The sequence below is a fragment of the Dreissena polymorpha genome, chromosome 8 (assembly GCF_020536995.1).
Source record: "Dreissena polymorpha isolate Duluth1 chromosome 8, UMN_Dpol_1.0, whole genome shotgun sequence".
In the NCBI taxonomy this organism is placed as follows: Eukaryota; Metazoa; Mollusca; class Bivalvia; order Myida; family Dreissenidae; genus Dreissena; species Dreissena polymorpha.
The window spans coordinates 12,247,662-12,263,575 of record NC_068362.1 but is presented as its reverse complement, the minus strand read 5'-3'; the positions used below and the strand labels follow the sequence as shown (position 1 = coordinate 12,263,575).

Sequence of the window (15,914 nt, the reverse complement as noted above, 5' to 3'; positions counted from 1 at the left end):
ATACACTTGAAGACTATAGTAAACCATTGCACTAGAAAAGGTTACATTCCACTAAGAAAAGGCCGGAAAAAAAAGTTGCAAAAACAGTCGATTTTGATTTGTGTCAAGTTCTTTCTTGCATTGTACATGACATATCTTTTTTATTGCATAAATCGATTCCGCTTAGAATGGCCTTTAAGAAAAGGTATGGTTATGGGGGTCTCTATGTGCAAAATGTTGCATTTATTTTCGCTCAAAGTTGTCGCTTTTACATTGAATTATATAGGGAAACTATTTGGTGTATTATGACCTAAACGCAAAACCAGGCCTAGTCACAAAGGTGCTGTATTTATAGAAAATCATCATTTTTTTAGTGAGATATGATGCGTTTTGGCAAATTTCACGGAATAAATGCGTTTGTTTCACGAATTAAAGGAGCATCGTGAGTTTTTAAGAACAAAATACGTTTTCAGAGGAAAATAAGAAAAAAAATGTACAAAAACTCGTCTTGAGCATCTCAAATCGCAACAATTTGTGCTGAAAGAGCTCATGAACACGTTTTAATAGTTGTTTACTTCTTTTTCTACATAGCTTGTAACAATATTCCAGTATTTTGACCGATTGTAATTATTTAGGGTAATCGTTTTACGCCTGAACGCCCGTTATAAATCAAAGCTCCGAACGCGAAAGCCACATCGCTTATCAGGCGTTATAATAAAATGCATTTTCAAGCATTTCTACGTGAAAGATCGGTCTGAAAATTGGCATGCACATAGAAAATAGGTTTATAAGTATCGAGAAGTGCTTATTTTTCGCGATGTTAACAGTAAACGTTGTCTTATAGGTTACAATACACTAAATGATCGCTTCATGTAGGGCTGTACTCTCTAAAAAAATATCATAGTTGACAGGAAGGCATGTTTTACACTTTTTACCATTATTCAGGTGTTATCTTGCGGAGATAATGGTAGGGCATGAATAGGTGTTCACTACTGAATCCCTGAAATATGATACACTTGAAGACTATAGTAAACCATTGCACTAGAAAAGGCTACATTCCACTAAGAAAAGGCCGAAAAAAAAAGTTGCAAAAACAGTCGATTTTGATTTGTGTCAAGTTTGTTCTTGCATTGTACATGACATATCTTTTTTATTGCATAAATCGATTCCGCTTAGAATGGCCTTTAAGAAAAGGTATGGTTATGGGGGTCTCTATGTGCAAAATGTTGCATTTATTTTCGCTCAAAGTTGTCGCTTTTACATTGAATTATATAGGGAAACTATTTGGTGTATTATGACCAGTAAACACGATCCGCAGTACATTGCTGCAAATAGAAAAAAATAATAGAACACACTGATAACAGTTTTTACTTATTTATACACATATGTTTAAAGAAATCTATATTTTTAATTTGTATTCGATAATAAACTCGCGAGTATTCTAAACAGATAGATAAAAACATAATGATATAAGCGGCGTATCTGCTGTCAAAATGAAAGTAGTTTCTTATCGTCACCAGAAATACGGTTATCACGTCGCAAAAATCGGTAAAAAAAATTCAGTTTTTTCTGAGGACGCTCTTATAAGACGACCCCCCCACTTTATCCCTTAAAATTTCTGGAAAAAAAAACCGTCTTATAAGCGAAGACGTACGGTAAATGCTGTTTCAGTTCCACATCAGATCACAGTTTAGTCTAGACAAAGGATCTAGTCAGTGTCTTTGTATGGCATGTTCCCATGGAAATTATTTTTCAAATTTCAGCACCACACCAGACCACATTTTATTCTTTGCATACAATCAACTTGAGGCTTTTTGTATGGTCCACCCCCATCAAAGTACTATTTCACAAAATGTCAGCCTCACACTTGTTTGAAGTTTATTCAAAGCATATGATTGTATCTAATCTAGTCCAATGGCATTGAAATGATGGTCTCAAGTCCGCAGTTTATTTTATGCCAACGATTGAATCTGGTCCACTCTGTTTGAAATGATGTTTTCCAAATTTCAGTCCCACACCAGACCACACTTTATTTTATGCATATGATCGACTCAGCGCTACTGTGTGGTCCACTCCACATTCTACTCTATGGGTAAAGGCAGGTAAAGCAATCTGAAACGTGAACAATAAAATTTTCAAAATTTAAGTTGTGTGCTTGTATTAGGAAAGGCAAAATTGATAAATTTGTAGGGAAATGCTGGAGCTACATGTATGGCAATTTAAAACAGCATTATTTTTGTTTTTAAAGTTTTATAGAAACATTTGTTTTACAAGCCTGACTCATTAGCATGTCCTAAAATATTTGTACTTGTGTTATACAAAGTAATTGCTTTACAGAAGAATGCTTGTGTACATTTTGTTAAACATTACGAAAAATCTGCATGGAGGAGAAAACAATGTTTTGCAACATTGGTGGGTTTAATTATTCATATAACACCTATAGAGAGACCCAGTGAACCTTTAAAGCCACACAACTTATTTGGCATAGTAAATTTAAGTATAAATAAGAAACATATTTTATCTGTGCCAATTAGAATATCTGGTTGTTACAAGGTAGAAATCCGTCTTTTTTTCACTTTGAAACTTAAAAATAATCGTGCTTGTCGAAACGGACGAATTCTTCTAGAAATCCTTCTTTCGGTTTTAAAAGCGGTACCGTTTGAAAAAAAAAATTACTTGCTAACTAGGCATTAGATTTATTTTTATCTATGCCAACTAGAATATATCTGGTGGTTACAAGGTAGAAATCCGTCTTTTTTGTGCTTTAAAACTTAAAAATAATCGCGTTTGTCGAAATGGATGAATACATATAGAAATACGTCTTTAGGTTTTAAAAGCGGTACCGTTTGAAAAAAAAATTACTTGCTAACTAGGCTATAGATTCAATGACAATTTTGCACACTTTCAAATTGCATCTATATGTATTGATTAACATGTATTTCAATTTAAGGTCAGAGGCTTTAATTATATGTCAATATTTTATGAGAAACTAATTGTGGTGAACAAACCTTTAATGGAAAATACTGCACTGTAACCCTCTGTAACCCCAAGGCACCGTATTTGCCTTTACCCCACGTGTATACATCACCTAGGTCTGAAAGAAAGGAGGAAACATTCTATATAATGATTAATCTAATATTTCAGTTCATCATCATGTCTAACATGTAGAATGTTCAGTATATTTTGTTATTTTTAAATGTAATAAATCAACAGTTTCAAAAAACTTCATAATATATGACGATTGTTTGCTTATGCATTCAAGATTTAAACATATGGGCCGTGCTCTGTGAAAAGGGGGTTTAATGCAGGTGCATCAATTGTTGTCCCAGACGGGACGACACTTTCTGCCTTAACTGGATTTTTGCTAAGAATAGACATTCTAAAAACAGAAAATTTAATAAAAGCGGCAAGTATCACCCCTGATTGTGCACAGGCTAATCTGGGACGACACTTTATGAACATGCATTTAACCCCCGTTTCACAGAGCCCAGCTCATATGTAAGTGGGGCAAGTTACAAATTTGAGAATTAACAGTTCCATCCCCAGCCCGGCCACATACATTGTGTTGGTATTGGTCATGCAATCTTTTCGACGGTCATTCTCCCCCTACCTCTGATTCTGGTAGGGAAGTTTTCATTCAGTTACAGGTAAGTACTAGTATATGAAATTAGTACTTTTAAACCCACAAGCCCAGGTAAAGTTAATGCTGATTAAAAGACTGCCATGATATCAAACGAAATACTGTTGAAAACGGGAAAAAACTAACCAACCAAACAAACAAACAAACCTCAACAACCGCATATTCACTTATAACAGCTAAGTCAAGCTCGATTGGTCAATGTCAGCTCAGGTACTATTTAAAAGTAATCTCAGGTACTCTTAAGTATACCACAAAGTACCCGTGGTACGTAAAATATACTCAAAAGTACCCCAGAGTCATGTGTGTTTAAGATTATTTCATGTACGTTAGGTACATTGGAGTTTACATAAGAGTACCTGGGGTAAGCAGTACATGAGCTTACAACGACAACAGAGTCATAGAAATCAGGTCATTTAATTTATACAAGAGTTCCGCGGTCGGAGATGACCGCATTGAAGCCGGATTTTTGATTTAAATGACAGGAAAGTACCTTTCGTGTCCAAGCATACCAAAGTTATAACAATTTTAACATTTTAACATTTAAGGTCACAGTGACCTTGACCTTCAAATGAATGACATTGAAATGACCAGTGGTCATCTTCTAGTACTGGCCAATCTTTATTTCAAGTTTGAAGACTCTAGGTACAAGCATACCAAAGTTATAACATGAAATAAGAACTTTAACATTTTTACATTCAAGGTCACAGTGACCTTGACCTTCAAATGAATGACCTTGAAATGTCCAGTGGTTACTTACTAGTTCTGGCCAACCTTCATGTCAAGTTTCAAGACTCTAGGTCCAAGCATACCAAAGTTATAACAACTTTAACATTTTTACATTCAAGGTCACAGTGACCTTGACCTTCAAATGAATGACCTTGAAATGTCCAGTGGTTACTTACTAGTTCTGGCCAACCTTCATGTCAAGTTTCAAGACTCTAGGTCCAAGCATACCAAAGTTATAACAACTTTAACATTTTTATATTGAAGGTCACAGTGACCTTCACCTTCAAATGAATGACCTTGAAATGACCAGTGGTCATCTGTTAATCCTGGCCAACCTTCATGTCAAGTTTGAAGACTCTAGGTCCAAGCATACCAAAGTTATACCAGGAAATAAGAACTTTAACATTTTTACATTCAAGGTCACAGTGACCTTGACCTTCAAATGAATGACCTTGAAATGACCAGTGGTTACTAACTAGTTATGGCCAACCTTCATGTCAAGTTTCAAGACTCTAGGTCCAAGCATACCAAAGTTATAACAACTTTAACATTTTTTATATTGAAGGTCACAGTGACCTTGACCTTCAAATGAATGACCTTGAAATGACCAGTGGTCATCTGTTAATCCTGGCCAACCTTCATGTCAAGTTTGAAGACTCTAGGTCCAAGCATACCAAAGTTATACCATGAAATAAGAACTTTAACATTTTCGAGCACGCCGCCACCCCGCCCGCCCGCCCGACAACATCAATCTATAAGCCGAGATTTTTTCGAAAAAAATCCGGCTAAAAATCGTGAATGGCTTATAATATTGAAATGCTCAAATACAACCCATTTGCAGAATACGGCCATGATTAAGAGTTCACTTTTAGGACCCAAGTGAAACCACGAGACCAAACCAGCATTGCGCAAGACTTTGGAATTCCCAATTAATCTCTTAGTACAAACAATGCTAGCGCGTTTTATCCACCAATGAGCTTCATTCAAATAATCACAGCTGAAATGATATGTGACTTTGAAGGGGGATTGCTCCAGTCAGCTTCATTTTTACCAGAATATTAGTGGGCATTATAAATGCTTTCTCAATTATCAATCAAATATTTTCTTAATTTGATGTGTGCTATAATTCAATTTTTACATCATTCTAGAGCTAAAATAACCATACACAAATACTGATTTAAAATTCTGGTACAATGGTACCCATTTTGGGAAATTGAGGCACAGGGGTACCCTTGATTTATAAATTCAGGCACAGGGCTACCCTTGATTTATAAATTCAGGCACAGGGCTACCCTTGATTTAGAAATACAGGCACAGGAGTACCCTTGATTTAGAAATACAGGCACAGGGTTACCCTTGATTTAGAAATACAGGCACAGGGGTACCCTTGATTTAGAAATACAGGCACAGGGGTACCTTGATTTAGAAATACAGGCGCAGGGGTATCCTTGATTTAGAAATACAGGCACAGGGGTACCCTTGATTTAGAAATACAGGCACAGGGGTACCATTGATTTAGAAATACAGGCACAGGGGTATTCTTGATTTAGAAATACAGGCACAGGGGTACCCTTAATATAGAAATACAGGCACAGGGGTACCCTTGATGTAGAAATTCAGGCACAGGGGTGTCTTTGTGCTTGAAGGCCCAATTAAAAGCATGCCTTTGCCATTAATACAATTACAGCGCTGCAATTTTTCTAAACACTTCATAGGAATTTCTCCCTTTAAGTGTTTACTACATTACACCCTGGTAATTGTTTTCCCAACCCATAACACCATCCCTACCTGTGACAGCTGCAAAGTGACTCATCCCACACTTGACTTCTGTGACCTTGACCTCTGGCTGCAGCTCGTTGACCCCAAATAGTGGCAGGGGCAGGAGGCTAGGAGACTGCAGCATGTCCACTTTGGGCCCCTTTCCTAGTACCCCGTAGCCCCAAACATATACCTCGCCTTTCTCTAAAACAATTGACAATATTGAGTTATGAATATTTTGAGTCTTCTTTCTCCTTACATATAAGTGTGAAATTAATGCGTTATATCACACATCCCAAACGATAATTTCTCACCCTTCTCTAGATTTTTTTTTATATTAATAAATAAATAACTTATAAATAATAATAAATAACTTTTCATCAAGCTTTATGTTTTTTTCTACTTATAAACTAGGGCAATATACAGGAAATAGGGCAATATACAGGAAATAGGGCAATATACAGGAAATAGGGCAATATACAGGAAATAGGGCAATATACAGGAAATAGGGCAATATACAGGAAATAGGGCAATATACAAGAAATAGGGCAATATACAGGAAATAGGGCAAAATACAGGAAATAGGGCAATATACAGGAAATAGGGCAATATACAGGAAATATATCACATTATTCCAAAGGATAATTTCTCCCCTTCTTTTGAAAAGAACAATTGAACATGTTGAGTGGTGAATGGCTTGGGCATTTTTTCTCTACATAAATTAGAGCAAAAGAATGACAATTTATTGCATTATCCCAAAGGATAATTTTAGTGAGTTTTACTAATAATTAAGAAACCACCTGAACTTGTGTTAACTTTTATGGAATAAGTATTAAATAATTCTCCTCCCTTCCCAAAAAAATCAATGTCACAAACACTGACCAGGCCTTCGATTTCCAATCCCAGCCAATTGCCTCACATTAGCATTGTTTGTTTTAAGAAACAAAGCTAGCTTATTGCCTGCAACTTTTTTTCAATTGATTAAATCTTACATTTATATATAATAAAACTGATAAAAATTCCCATCAAGAATTTACCATTTAACAGAGCGCATATCGATCCACCCGTTGCCACTTGCATCACTTTCCCACAATTCCTCACCGGCAGATGAGTCGGCATGCTGACCTGCGTCTCCGAAGTAACCATAGACAACTGGCTGTATTCGGAATTTCCCCACCCAAAGACGTCGCCAGCTTCCGAAACGGCCAGCACGCAGTCAGCTCTGCAGGCGATGTCCCTGATCTTTACGCCATCAATATCTCCTTTGAGTCTTTCAGGCTGGCCAACGTTTTCGTAAGTCTGAAGACCTTGAAATGTTACACAAATTTCTCATGAACTATGATTTTCTAAATAATATATAAATGATTATTCAATATGTCTTAAAAACTGTCTTAGTGTTTTGTGCATTTTTTTCAAAACATCCAGTCTAATAGTACATGCATATGCTTAAGTTGTTGTTTTTATAACTGGTTAAAGTTGCAAATTTTATCAACTCATATTAATATTTTAAAGTTAATAAAGACATACACACTCATAATTATGCTGTTTATTAAAAAGATTTAAAGATTTTCATAATGTACAATGGAATGTGTTCACTCTATTGCAATATGATAAGTGAGCCAATGAATGGTCGGAGTACTGAAGCACCCACTATTTTCTTGGACATAGAAAGAGCTCATAAACTTTGAAATGCAACAACATTACCCGTCTGTCCGTCTGCACCAAGCCCGCATGAGTACACCTTGCCGTCTGATGTGAGGAACAGGCTGTGGTCCGCCCCGCATACCATCTATAGTATGTAGATACAATAGATGCACAACATTGTATTTATTTTCAATTCATGCATTAAACAACAGTATTTCTACTCACTCTTAAATTCACTTCACCGTCACTTTAAATCGAGGGCTCATCAACTAACAGACTCAATAAATCAATTACTTGATCCCTCAATGCCTTATTAAATCACTTACTTGTTCCCTGAATGACTCATTAAATAACTTACATATTCCCTCAATGACTCTTTACATCCCTAAACCATTCAATAAATCACTTACTTGTTTAGTCAACTACTCAATAAGTCATTTACTTGTTTAGTCAACCACTCAATAAATCACTTACTTGTTTAGTCAACCACTCAATAAATCACTTACTTGTTCCCTCAATCACTCATTAAATCACTTACTTATTCCCTCAATGACTCATTAAATCACTTCCTTGTTTCCTCAATGACTCATTACATCACTAACTTGTGCCTTCAATTACACATTAAATCACTTACTTGTTCTTTCGACTTGTCCATTTCACATTTTTGATCATTTATTGACTTCCGGTAACTGATATAAATTCGTGCCAAACTGAATAATTGTCGAATTTTATTAATGGGAAGCAGATTACCTTTAACAAATATACTTTGATTTTTATCCTATTATCAGTGTTTTTACCATTGTGGGAATCGGTCCCGGTCCCTTTGGATTGGGGAAATTCTCAGTATTTGACTAAAATTGGGAAAATTGTGTTGGTGTTGTTTTGCTAAAAAATGCTTTAAGACTTATAAAAAAAGATTTTTCAATATTAAATTTACTAAGATTCAACTTACAGACCTGTATGAGAAATAAATGTCAAGGGGTCCGTCTTATCAATGATCGTACGAAAATGTTAACTTACAATTGAATTTTGTAATTTTAAAATATAAGTGATTATGATCTGTATGTTTCAAATATAATGGATATTTGACAGTTTCTTTGGAAATGAATGGAAATGTTCAACAAAAGTAATTATAAAAGTGACGGTTACATATTTATGGCGCTTCGAAAATTGCATCGTAAGGTGAAAATGTCATACGATGTTTGATAAGACGGGCCCCAGATCTATAAAACACAAATTAGTTTGAACTTGGGAATAGGCAACTTTCAGGTTCCAGTTTGGAAATACATTTTCATAAGGAAATGGGAATAGGGCTGAATACTTGCCCAAAATTTGAAAGAAACAAGAGGGCCATGATGGCCCTGTATCGCTCCACTGTTTTTTTATGCAAAAAAAGCGTGCAATGTGCATGGGTTGAAATGTACTCAAGCATGTGACTTTCTCTTTCTATCCCTCGTCCCACTGGGCGCTTATAGTTGGAAGGGTGAGCATTTTTATATATGGAAAACGTTACTACGGTGTTAACTAAACAGACTAAAAAGCCCGCGAATTGTTGCACAGGTCCTTTGCTTATAACATAGGTACATTTATCTCTCCAAAATATGTTGTTGTTCTTTCTATTTCACATATTTTTAGATGCTGAAGATCAAATCTACGTATTTGATTTGAAACAGATTCACAAGACCCGTATGAATCAAAATGCCTTAACCCTTTACCAAACGACACATTTTGGACTGTCCCAATTTGAAAGAGGTTGCAGACGACAATTAAATTGTAATGGAATATGAAGGAAATGATCAGGTAGAGTAGAAAATATTGTGATAATAGGAGAAATTGCTCATCATAATTATTTATAAAGTCGTAAGCTACAAACCCTTAAAATCCTGTTAGTGTTTGGTAAATGGTTAATAATCTCTAGTTCCTTCTCAGAGCCTTTCACACATTTATAACAAATACAATAGTAGCATCTTTCTTTGTAAACAATCATCTCAAAATAAAGTTAACAACCCACACATCCCTAAGACCAACAGGCCTGAGAATATTATGATAATCTAAAGATTATTTCTTAATATTTATAAATGTATTTAATAAAGTAATACATTTGACTTCTAAGAACAATTCATAACTTATATTAAGAAAATTATAAAATGGTCAGAAATATATATGGATCGTTGAGCTATTGGCAATCATATCCACAATTCATGAGTCACGATTCACAAATGGAACAATGAATCATTAATAATAAAAAAGCAGCATATACGATAGTTAAGAACATTGCACATCATTAATTCCAACACCTACTCTTGGATACAAAGTTTGAGTTTACCATGCAGTATCATATATTGACTTTTCTTGAAATAATTTTGTTCATGGAAGTTGTGTTTTTAAAATCAATAAGATATTATTAAACTGGTTTAAACACTACAAAAAAAGACATGAAATTAACATGTCATCCAAAATATTTTTATCCAGATATATGGTCACTTTTGACATATTAAAATAAAACCCGACTTTTTATCCCCACGCTTTTTGAAAAAAAGGTGGGGATATTGTGGTTATCTCTGCCGTCCGTCCGTCCGTCCGTCTGTCTGTCTGTCTGTCTGTCTGTCTGTCTGTCCGTCCTGGCCACTATCTCCTCCTACACTAAAAGCACTAGAACCTTGAAACTTACACACATGGTAGCTATGAGCATATGTGCGACCCTGCACTATTTGGAATTTTGATCTGACCCCTGGGTCAAAAGTTATAGCGGTTGGGGTGGGGCCGCGTCAGAAATTATCACTCATTTTTTTAGGTTATTTTACATTTACTTCTTTATTTCTACACCGATTCACTTCAAATTGATACTGGACCTCTCTTATGACAATACGGTCAATCTCAACCATGCATGGCCCCATTCCCAACCCTGGGGCGCCCCGCCCACATAGGCCACACCCACCAAAAATTTCCATTTACTATAATTTTTTCATTTCTACACGGATTCACTTCAAATTGATACTGAACTTTTGTTATGACATTAGGGTCAATCTCAACTATGCATGGCCCCAATCCCAACCCTGGGGCGCCCGCCCACATAGGCCACACCCACCAAAAAATTCCATTCACTATAATTTTTTCATTTCTACACGATTCACTTCAAATTGATACTGAACTTCTCTTATGACATTAGGGTCAATCTCAACTATGCATGGCCCCATAACCAACCCTGGGGCCCCGCCCACATAGACCACACCCACCCAAAATTGCCTTTACTATAATTTCTTCATTTCTACACCGATTCACTTCAAATTGATATTGAACTTCTCTTATGACAATACAGTCAATCTCAACTATGCATGGCCCCATTACCAACCCTGGGGCGCCCCGCCCACATAGACCACACCCACCCAAAATTGCCTTTTACTATAATTTCTTTATTTCTACACCGATTCACTTCAAATTGATACTGAACCTCTCTTATGACAATACGGTCAATCTCAACTATGCATGGCCCCATTACCAACCCTGGGGCCCCGCCCACATAGACCACACCCGCCCAAAATTGCCTTTTACTATAATTTCTTCATTTCTACACCGATTCACTTCAAATTGATACTGAACTTCTCTTATGACAATACGGTCAATCTCAACTATGCATGGCACAATTACCAACCCTGGGGCGCCCTGCCCACATATGTCACACCCACCCAAAATTGCCTTTTACTATAACTTCTTCATTTCTACACCAATTCACTTCTAATTGATGATGAACTTCTCTTATAACAATACAGTCAATCTCATCAGCTATGCATGGCCCCATTACCAACCCTGGAGCACACCTAGGTCAAACATTCGGCGTGGGGATACGCGTCGGCCTCTGCCGCGCCATTTCTAGTTTCAGTTTATAAGAAAAACATGTATAACACATGTTCTTACTTCAATTCCTTTGTAAGCAGTCACCATCTGATCTTAAATGGCACTAAATGACAAGGTGTTATCTCATGACGAGAAGATTTGTCAAGTTGTCACAAAATAGACCCTAGAAGATTTGTAAAGTTGTCACAAAATAGACCCTATATAAGCATATGTTCAATATTGTGACCCCAGGAGCAGGGTCAAATTTGACCCCAGGGGCATAATTTGAACAAATTTGGTAGAGGGCTATTAGATGTCTCTACATACTAAATTTGATAGCCCTCGGCCCAATGGTTATGGAGAAGAAGATTTTGAAACTTTTCACAAAATAGGCCTTATATAAGCAAATTTTCACTTTTGTGACCCCCGGGGCAGGGTCAAATTTGACCCCAGGGGCATAATTTGAACAAATTTGAAAGAGGTTCAGCCCAGGAACATTCTTGAGAAATTTCATCAGAATTGGACCAGTAGTTTAGGAGAAGAAGATGTTTAAAGAAAAAGTTCACACACGCACGCACAACGGATACAGGACCAAGACATAAGCCCCGCTGGCCTCTGGCCAGTGGAGCTATAAAAAACACTGCTTATTCTACTGCCCCCCTAACATTTACTCTAAGATATTTGAGGCTTAAACTTATTTTGCTCATATAAATTGCCATGCATGCTCTTACCTTTGAAATATTATCTGGTAAACCCTCAATCTTCTGTATATTTGAGACTTTACTGCAAATAGAGAAATAACGTATCTATAACATATAGGAAGGGTACATATACCCTTTTAATGATATTCCATTAGTGTAAATATTGTCAGTTTATTACAAACATTGATTAAAATGATCAAAAGAACCATAACAAATGCTTGACTAATGACAATGACCCCTTGTGCCTCATGTTGCAGTATGTTAGGAGTTGTCATAATCATGTTATAGAAATTCTATGTTGAAAAAAGATCATAATCAAACACTCTTCCATCGTCGCTATCAATGGGACGGAAAAGAGTCTTGCAAATTTACAGTTCATAGTAAATGTATTTCAAGTTTCAATTTAATCTGATGATTAATGTAGTTTGCACCAAAACATTACTTACAAAATTTACACAGATATACCGACAGATTCACAATAAACAAGAGGGCCTGAAAGGCCTCAAGTCGCTCACCTGAGATAACAAGATATTATTTGGACAAATCTTCTGACCAAGTTTCATGAAGAGCGCCCCTTGGAAGCCATGTTTTACAAGCAAATATAATTATTTTTAAACTCATCCAAGATATCATTGAGACCAATCTTCTGACCAAATTTCATTAAGATTGGACAATAAATATGGCCTCTAGAGTGTTAACAAGGTTTTACTATAGCCATATTAGGAAAAATGCCCGGCCCCCGTGGCAGCCATGTTTTTCAACCAACCAGCATCATTTTTGAACTCTTCCACGACATTATTGGGATTAATCTTCTGACCAAGTTTCATGAAGATTGTACAATAAATGTGGCCTCTAGAGTGTTAACAAGATTTTACAAAATGCCCCGCCCCTTGGCAGCCATGTTTTTCAAGCAAAGATTACCATTTTTAAACTTATCCAAGATATCTTTGGAAAAAATCTTCTGAGCAAGTTTCATGAAGAACGGAAAATAAATTTGGTCTCTAGAGTGTAAACAAGGTTTTACTATAGCCATATAAGGAAAAATGCCCTGCCCCCTGGCAGCCATGTTTTTCAACCAACCAGCATCATTTTCAAACTCGTCTAAGAAATTATTGGGATGAATCTTCTGACCAAGTTTCATGAAGATCAAACAATATATGTGGCTTCTAGAGTGTTAGCAAGATTTTACTATAGCCATGTATAGCCATATGTTGAGAATATGTAACGTCATGCTTTGCCGCCATGGCGCGTTAACGTCTGCCGTCGATGACGGTGACGTCATTGTTGTTGTTATGATTGAAAAAGAGTAAATAAAGGATCAAACTGTTAAGACGCATAGTACTTTCTAAGCAACATTTCTCACAAATAATGTTGCCGTGACGAAAAATGACAATGAAACAAGATTTACAGAAACTATTGTCTATCCGGAAAGGGAGTTGAGCAATCATCGCACATGAAGAATTACAGACTGCAAAAGATGAAAATGATCGTGACTCCATCGAGATGATTTTGAACAACATTTCAGAAGTAGTTGACTCGTTAAAGGTGATTGATGATAAGATTTATGTCAAACAGAAGTTGAGCTAATTCCCGAAGAGATGACTGAAACAGCTACGTACATGAATCAGCTTAAACGGAAGTTACAGAAATTAAACAAGATGTGTTTGTGAAACACAATGTCCCCCTATATGATGTTTGACCTTGTAGGATGACCTTGACCTTGTGAAGGATGACCTTGACCTTGACCTTTCACCACTCAAAATGTGCAGCTCCATGAGATACACATGCATGCCAAATATCAAGTTTCTATCTTCAATATTGCAAAAGTATTCATAAAATAAGCGATTTGGGCCACATATATTTGACCTCTGACCTTGAAGGATGACCTTGACCTTGACCTTTCACCACTCAAAATGTGCAGCTACATGAGATGCACGTGCATGCCAAATATCAAGTTGCTATCTTCAATATTGCAAAAGTATTTATAAAATAAGCGATTTGGGCCACATATATTTGACCTCTGACCTTGAAGGATGACCTTGACCTTTCACCACTCAAAATGTGCAGCTCCATGAGATACACATGCATGCCAAATATCAAGTTGCTATCTTCAATATTGCAAAAGTATTTATAAAATGAGCGATTTTGGCCACATATATTTGATCTCTGACCTTGAAGGATGACCTTGACCTTGACCTTTCACCACTCAAAATGTGCAGCTTCATGAGATACACATGCATGCCAAATATGAAGTTGCTATCTTCAATATAGCAAAAGTTATTGCAAAATGTTAAAGTTGGCGCAAACAGACAGACCAACAGACCAACGGACCAACAGACCAACAGACAGGGCAAAAACAATATGTTCCCCACTACTATAGTGGGGGACATAAAAAAGAGTTTATTTCCACAGACACGAACAATAAAACCGTTAACATCCCAGGTCTGCCGTCGGCTTCAATCACCACTGATGAGAGCACGCTCGTAACACCTGCATCCGCCGAAGCACTATATGACCTTTCGTCGAATTCCACCGCACACGCACCCTACGGGCTACAACCAACTACTGTCCATGTAGTTAATGGACTTCCGCAAAATTCCGCAACCACACAGACTTGGTCACTGTCGACTTCCGCCACAACACCAGTATGGCTTTCACAAAGTTTCAACACCGCACAATCAGGGAAATCGAGGATTTCCGCCACAGCGCCATCTTGGGTACCCCCGACGTCCATGATCACACCTTTTGAGCTACAGCCGACATACACTGAGTTGCCTTTTATAATACATACTTCCACCGCAGGGCCTACTGGACAGCCTGTTTATCCCGCCGGTCACTCGTCTTCATTAAACTGCAACTGGTATGCTAGAGATCCTCCGCAAGTTGTCACTCCAACCGTAAGTTCTGGTTTTTTCATTCAAATGCTAGTAGTTTTCACAGACTTCCAAAATTGACTCTCCCATCATTTGATGGCAATATATTGAATTGGCAAACATTTTGGGATTCGTTTGAAACGACATTGCATTTCAATCCGAGTATAACTGATGTTCAGAAGTTCAGTTATTTGAAATCCCAACTTGAACATGATGCTGCTAGGACTATAGAAGGGTTTTCGCTTACAAATGCTAACTTTCTCAAGGCTATTGATCTGTTGCGACAGAGATATGGACAATCTCACTAAATCATTCATGCCATTATGCAGGCCCCTGTGCAATTACCAGCGCCAAAGAATTCATTGCATAATCTTAGACTATTCTATGATAAAATGGAAACGTTTATTCGAGGCCTTGAATCGTTGGGACAGGATCAAACAATGTATGGTGGGTTGCTAGTACCCATTATCCTCAATAAACTCCCGGGGAAGTACGCAAACATTTGGCGCGCGAACATGGCGACAGAAACTGGATTCTGAGAGAATTGCGTTGTGCGATATTCCGTGACCAGCACCGTAAGACAGGAGCAACAGCATCCGGAACTATTCGTGTTGGAGACGTTGTCCATATCCATGACGAGGGTCCGCGCTTGAAGTGGAAATTCAGGGTCGTGCAACAGCTGCTTCCGGCTAACGATGGATGTGTACGCACTGCAGTTGTTCGTTCCAGCCAAGGAGTGTCGACGCGCCCAATAACACA

The 15,914-nt window shown here is 37.2% G+C and overlaps 1 protein-coding gene across 3 annotated transcripts in view; it reads right to left on the bottom strand.

The window, feature by feature from the left end:
• Window positions 1-1,286: 1,286 nt before the first annotated feature.
• LOC127841881 (RCC1-like G exchanging factor-like protein) overlaps window positions 1,287-15,914 on the bottom strand; it is a 31,566-nt gene continuing 16,938 nt past the window's right edge. For 2 of the 3 annotated variants that reach the window (XM_052370999.1, XM_052371000.1), the window contains exons 8-13: window positions 12,313-12,364; window positions 7,808-7,892; window positions 7,141-7,410; window positions 6,134-6,307; window positions 2,988-3,073; window positions 1,322-2,091 (exon numbers count right to left, since the gene is read on the bottom strand). In XM_052370999.1, coding sequence (XP_052226959.1) covers window positions 2,014-2,091; window positions 2,988-3,073; window positions 6,134-6,307; window positions 7,141-7,410; window positions 7,808-7,892; window positions 12,313-12,364 — 745 coding nt within the window. In that variant the 3' untranslated portion in view covers window positions 1,322-2,013. The other variant, XR_008031393.1, reaches the window with a different exon arrangement.